This window comes from Elephantulus edwardii, unplaced genomic scaffold, assembly GCF_000299155.1.
Source record: "Elephantulus edwardii isolate Elephantulus edwardi_28Jun2011 unplaced genomic scaffold, EleEdw1.0 scaffold00360, whole genome shotgun sequence".
Taxonomy (NCBI): Eukaryota; Metazoa; Chordata; class Mammalia; order Macroscelidea; family Macroscelididae; genus Elephantulus; species Elephantulus edwardii.
The window spans coordinates 1376038-1383220 of NW_006400110.1; the positions used below are offsets into that span (position 1 = coordinate 1376038).

Genomic DNA, 7183 nt, shown 5'->3' on the forward strand with positions numbered 1-7183 from the left:
TGGAGAAGGACATCATGCTTGGGAGCGTGGAGGGACAGCGCAGGAGAGGAAGGCTCTCTATGAGGTGGATTGATTCAGTGACTGGGATAATTGGGATGGAAGTGTCAGAGACAGTGCGATTGGCACAGGACAGAGCGGAGTTTAGGGCTGTTGTACATAGGGTCGCTATGAGTCGTAAGTGACTTGACGGCACATAACAACAACAACAACAACAATCTGACCAAGATGCTCTCAATTAAAGGCAGGTACCTGACTGGATGTGAGGCTAAGGAATTGGGGGAAAGAGACAGGGTAGGCACAAGCACCGGTGTATGCCAGGTGGTGAGGAGTAAGGGGGAACAGGAGGAGCAGGCACAAGCACAAACGTATGCTAGGTGGGCATATGTTCAGACACCACAAGTGGAGACCTCCCTCAGGCTGCAGCCACAGCTGTATGGCTCATGCCTCATGGGGCTAGCTATCCATGTGTGGTTAGCTGTCCAGATAGGCACGTGGGAAGAACTCACTCAGTTTACAGCTGTCCCACTTGTGCCCAGTAGGGGTATGTTTTCTGCCTGGGTGTGGATGTGCAGGGACCTCACTCAGATTATAGATGTTCTGCTGGTGCCCAGTGAGAGGAGTTTCCAGATGGGCACTCACCAGGACCTGATTCAGTTTGCAACTGTCCCACTCTTGCCAGGTGAGGCTACCTGCCCGGGTAGGGATGTGCAGGTACCCACGCAAAGAACTCACTCAGTTTGTAGATGTCCTGCTCATGTTCGGCAGGGCTACCTGCCCCTGTGGGTATTCACAGGGACCTCACTCAGGTTGCAGCTGTACATCTCACGCCCGGTTGGGCTCGTCTCTACCTTGTTCTCTGAACTTATTCCTACATGATCTTTAGCTAATCTCTTCAGTATCCTGACTAGAATCAAATTCTCTACTCAGAGTCTTTCTTCTCTACCTCACTTAAACTCTCCATCTAACATGAAAGAATGAATGCTTCATTTTACATGTTGCCTATGATGAAATGTACCACACATCAACTTTCAAGCCATTATGTGGGACCTACACTTGCACTATCATGAATATAATTTAAATACTCCATCTTCTATGCACATGTCTTCAATTTTTAGGATATTCAAAATATCTGATATACATGTGCATCTTGAAGAGGTATCTGTTACTGACCAGCTGGTAGTCTTCATTAATGAGAACTCATAAGAGATGTGGTAAAAGATTTAAATATTGTAATTATAAATAAGTTTTTACAAGGTATACTTGTTGTTTTTGTTTTTATGTGCCATCGAGTTGCCTGCAACTCATAGTGACTCTATGTACAACAGCCCTAAAACCTGCTCCACCCTGTGTCAATCTTACTGTCACTGACACACCAACTCTATTACCCTAGTCACTGATTCAAGGTCTTCCTCTCTTGCACTGCCCTCTCACACTACCAAGCATGATGTTCCTCTCCAAGGACTGGTCACGCCTTGTAACATGTCCACAATATGTCAGACAAAGCTTGAGAATCCTTGCCTCCAAGGAGCAGCCTAGTCTCACCCCCTCTAGGACGAACTTGTTTTGTTTTCCTAGCTGTCCATGTTCATACTCTTCTCCAGCACTATAGCTCAAAGTCATCAATTCTCTTTCTATCATCCCTAGTCATTGTCCAGCTTTTCTATGCATAGCGAGTAATTGCAAAATTTATGGCCTGTATCAGGTGCACCTTAGTCTCCAGACTGACATCATTACTATTCATTACTTTGGAGAGGTCTCTGACAGCAGACTTTCCCAATGCAATTTGTCTTTTATTTTCTGTCTGCTGGTATCAAGGGTGTTGATTATGAAGTCAAGCAAACTAAAGCTGTTAACAATCTTCATCTCTTCACTATCTATCATGCTTGCCAATCAACCCAGTGGTGAGAATCTTTGTTTTCTTGATGTTAAGCTTCAATCCACATTGAAGGCTGCAGTCCTTGACCTTCTGGGGCAGGCACTTCAGTTGCTCCTCACCCTCAGAAAACAGGGTTATCTCATCTACATAACGCAGATTGTTGATGACTCTTCGTCCAAACCTAACGCCACATTTCTCCTCATAGAGCCAGCCTCCTGGATAATTTGTTTAGCATATAAATTAAAAAGGTATGGAGTAGGACACATCCCTGGTGTACACCCCTCCCAATTTTGAACTATGCAGTGTTTCCTTGCTCTGTTCTGAGAATTGCCTCCTGGTTCAAGTACACATTTCACTTAAGCAGTCAAGTGTTCTGGGATTCCCATTCTGCTCAGATTCAGTCACAGTTTGTTGTGATCCACAAAGTCAAATGCCTTTGCCTAGTCAATGAAGCACAAATAAGACATTCCTCTGGTACTCTCTGGTTTTAGCCAAGATCCATCTGACATTAGCTATCTCTAGTACCATGGCCTCTTATAAACACAGCCTGCACTTCTGGCAGTTCTCTGTTAATGCGCTGTTACAGTTGTTTTTAGATAATCTTCAGCAGAATCTTGCTTGCATATGATTGCAATATTTTTCAATACTTTTCATGTTCTGTCGGGTCACATTTCTTTCGAATGGGACAAATATAGATCTCTTCTAGTCAGTAGGCCAGGTGGATGTCCTCCAGATTTCTTGGAACAAGTTGGTGAGCACATCCAGGGCAGCATCTGTTTGTCGAAATACGTTGTTATTCCATCAATTCCTGGGGCCTTGTTTTTTGCCAATTCTTTCAGAGCAGCTTGAATGTCTTTCTTCATCACCACAGGCTCTTCTTGCTCATATACTGTTACATGAAATTCTTCTGTGCCCATCAATTTCTTTTGGTATAAGACTCTATACTCTTTCTTTTACTGGTTCCTGGTTCTTTTAATATTCTGCCCAAAGCATTCTTAAGTATTGCAACTCAAGGTTTGAATTTGTTCTTCAGTTCCTTGAGCTAAGAAATAATGATCCAGCTTGGCCCCTTTGATTTTCTGACTCCAGCTCTTTGCACATTTCATAGTAATACTTTACTTTGTCTTTCCACACTGCCCTTTGGAATCTTCTGTCCAATTCCTTAATATTTTGGTTTGGTTTCTTCTCTTTGCCTTGGCTTCTCAGCTCTCTAATGCAATATTCAGTCTCTTCTGACATCCATCTTGGTCTTTTCTTACTTCTCTGTCTTTGCAATGACCTTTTGCATTCTTTCTGGATGATATTCTTGATATTCTCCCACAGTTCACCTGGTCTTTGCTCATTAGCGTTCAAGGCCTCAAACCTGTTCCTGAGATGGTATTGAACTGATAAAAATAATGGGTGATTTTTGCAGTCAATTTTTTATTCTGATTCCAATGCTCTTTATCAGTCTTTTTCTTTCTTTTTTTCACCCCCTTCTTCGACAGTTCTCGGGTTTTTGATAGGGAAATAGGTTGGGGAGTGGAAGAGGAAAAAATATTACACAAAGCAAATCCAGGTTCAGTCCAGCAGTCCCAAGCCAGAGTATCATCAGGACACAATTCCTCAGTTAGTTCAGGACAGATTCTCAGTGAACAAGTCAAAGATCTGGTTCAGTCCCACAGCACAAACACACCTCTGGTTTCGTCAATCATCTACTAAACTTTATCTATGAACAGTTGTAAGTCAGTTTTCCTTCAGTCATCCTGAAACAAAACCTTTAACTGTGCTCCATTTCAAGGATGCTCAGGTTATACCTTGCCCAGACTCTTTATCCTCTCTCTCCACCTTCCACCCCTTCCCACCTTTGCTTAGTCTGGAAAGCACTCTCTTCCTGATCTCATAGTTGCAGACTGTAGACTCATGATTTTTGAGCCTGCGTCCACAGCTGACGTAACAGGCAAATGTTCCCCCAGTGGCAGATAACATAATGGCTAGAAAAGCCAATTTTTAAGGTTTCTGGCACGAGAATGAAAATATCACCTAAGAATTCCTAGTCCTTCCACCTCCTTCCAGTTTCACAACCTGAGGCCATAGTCTCCAGCAGGAGGTTCCAGTAGTGTTCCTTCTAAGTAGAATCCAGGTGTTTCCACTGCTCCTGAGATGATGCTGCATGGAAAAGTGAACCTTCAGAGTCCTGGTTACCAATCAGCCTTTCCACAAGTTGGGCAAAAAGCTGGAGAGCAGTCATCAAAAATTCTGGCTCAGTGTCAGATTCTTCTCTGATTGTGTGGCTCAGTTGCTCCTCAGGCCCTAAGGTTGAATTTTGAAGTCCCACCTCCTGAGGCATGACTTAAAGAAAGGCCTCTGCTTCTCTCATTTGACAGCTTACAGTTTCTATCTTCTCAGGCAATCCTTACTGTCCCAGAACCTGGCTACTGATTCACTGTCACAGCCTCCAGGCTCTTCACTAGACTCACAGCCTCCTCTTCACTGCTAGGATGCTGTGTGTATACCCACATCTGGATCTCCCCAGGCAAGATGGTCAGGAATTGCTCCAACGTGAGGAGCTCCAAGATCCGCTCTTTTCTGTGAACCTCTGGCTGCAGCCGCTTGAAACTTTTTCCCCCCAAGTTGCCTCAAGGTCTCGTGGGGCCAAATAGCACCTGGTACTGAAAGCATCTGAAAAGTTGCCAGGCAGCTTGAGGGCTGGAGAGTTCTACTTTAGGAAAATGATCTAGTTCAGGAAGTAGGGGGTCCTTTGCCTTTGCCAGTGGTGGCACCTGGACCAGGGCCTGTCTCAGAGTCAAAGGCATCATCAGGTTTGTCAAGTTCTTTCATGTCAGCAGCATCCTTCTGGATGGAATGATTCTCTGTGGAAAACCAGGTCTTCACACAGCCTCTTGCAGTGACACTTCAGATGTGTTACAGAAGAATACTAGAAATTTTAATACTCTTTTCTCAGTGAACAAGTGGATGTAACTGCGGGTGTGCAGGCCTAGTGAGCATTGCAGATTATTAGCTGAAGGAAAGTATCCCCAAAACAGAGCTAGTACTGAACTCTCATGACCCAGGTATCATCAGGCTTGCCAAGGTCCTTCAATATCAGCAAAGTCCTGGGTGGGAGTTGTTTGGGGATAATCAGTTCTTTACATGGCAGCCACAGAGCACTTCAATCTTGTTCTAAAATAATGATATTCACCGTTCCAATTCCTTAGAGTGTTCAGACATTACACGTAATAAGTTTAATCAATAATCTTACCAAATATTTGCATTTTTTTTTGTAACATTAACAATTTAATGCCATCATTTTATAAAATCTTGTCAATTCTTTTATCTGTCAAGCCCATCCGATAAATTAAAATGTGTTAAATAATCTAACCACTTCTGCTTTTCAATGATGATTCTACTTATATAATTATTTCTTCTATTTTAATGTTCATCTTCTTAAAACCACATTTTTGAAAAGTTTTTATTTGTAATGTTAACAAGTATACAGGAAAGTTGGATTTTCATTTATTCATTGTTACACATTTTCTTCCCTTCCTCAGTTCACTTTCTTTTTTTAAAAAAATATTCATTGATTTCCTACCTCCCCTCTTTCCCCTCCCTTCTCCAGTCTTCTTTGCAATGTACTTCTTATTCTGACCCACTGTCTTATATATAATGCCTAACCATATATTCCTTTTAAACAGTTCTTTCCTTCATCTATTCCAATGCAGTGTTCTTTATCTATTCGTTTCTTATTCTCCTCCCAACCCCACGTCAGTCCTGCTTCATAACAATGCAGTATTTTTCCTTTTTGAGACTGAAACATTCCACTTATCATAATGTCCTCCAGGGTCATCCATGTTGTGTAATGTTTTACGAATTCATCATTTTTCAGTGCTACACAGTATATCATGATGTGACTAAACCATAGTTCTCTATCCATTCGTTTGTTGATGGGCACTTGGGTTGCTTCCATCTCTATACTATTATGAGTAACACAGCTTAAATATGGGTGCACATAAATATATTTGAGTTGTACCTCTGGTTTCTTTAGGGTATATTCCCAGTAGTGGAGCTGCTGGGTTAAATGCTACTTCTATTTCTAACTTCTAAAGAAAGTGCTAGGCAACCTTCCATAGTGGTTATACTATTTTACATTCCCACCAGAAGTAAATAAGGGTTCCAAACTCACCACAATCTTGCCAGAATTTATTGTTTGTTGCTCTGTTGAACTTTGCTATTGTTGCTGGGGTGAGATGATATCTCTGTTATAGAATCACACTTTTAAAAAAATGTAACCTAGTGCTAAAATGAAATCTAAATTGTGGCCAATATGTACTGTCAAGTCAGTTGCGACCCATAGCGACCTTATGTATAACAGCTGTGAAGCCTGTACTATCCTGAGCCTGTCTCACTGACTCTGATACACTAACCACCATTGCCCCAGTCTGTGTCAATTCATCTCATCTGGAATCATCCCCTCCTGTGCTGTCCCTCCACACCCTTCTCCAAGGACTGGTACCTTCTAGCCACATGCCCAAAATATGTTGAGACAGAGTTTCCAAAGTCCTGTCTCCATGGAGAAACTTGGTTTCAAGCTAAAACAGAGCTATTTGTTATATTTTTACAAATTACTTTAAACAAAGAGACACTATTAAATTCATAATTACAGTTTAGATAGCATGTAGATTATTTATTTCTTTATAAGAATAAGTTTATTTTAATATCAAAAAACCTTAATAGTAATAAGATACCTTTGCTGCTAGTCTCGTGGCTTGATCATGAATATCTGGCCTCAAGTGGTCATTATTATTTTCCAATAAAGACTCCAAAGAAAGCTGAAAATCAGCTACTCCTCTAAAGACAGAAAGAGAAAAAAGATGTTATTACTTCAAGATATTAGTGTATCAAATGTTAATCATCATGAGTTCTCTCTGCTTCAGTACAATTTTATCAAAAGGTGCTTTTAAAATAAAAGGCAAAGAAATTAAAAATTATATTGTAACTCTGGTGGTATAGTCTATAGCACCCAACACTGCTAATTAAAAGGCTACATTTGGCAGTTGAAATTAACTAGCCTTTTCCTGGTTGTTGTTATGTGCTGTCAAGTCGTTTGCGACTCATAGCAACCCTATGCACAACAGCCCTAAACCCTGCTATATCCTGCGCCAACAGCACTGCCTCTGACACACCCATCCTGATGACCCCAGTAACAGAATCAATCCATTTCATAGAGGGTCTTCCCCTCCTGCGTTGTCCCTCCACCCTCCCAAGCATGATGTCCCTCTCCAAGGACCCGTCCCTCCTGGCAACATGTCCAAAGTATATCAGACGAAG

At 41.8% G+C, this 7183-nt stretch overlaps 1 protein-coding gene across 1 annotated transcript in view; it reads right to left on the reverse strand.

The window, feature by feature from the left end:
- The window catches only part of RARS2 (arginyl-tRNA synthetase 2, mitochondrial), a 172933-nt gene that overhangs the window by 146377 nt on the left and 19373 nt on the right, over window positions 1–7183 (reverse strand). The window contains exon 3 of the mRNA XM_006902031.1: window positions 6601–6703. Within this exon, the coding sequence (XP_006902093.1) occupies window positions 6601–6703 (103 nt within the window). The remainder of the gene's footprint in view (window positions 1–6600; window positions 6704–7183) is intronic.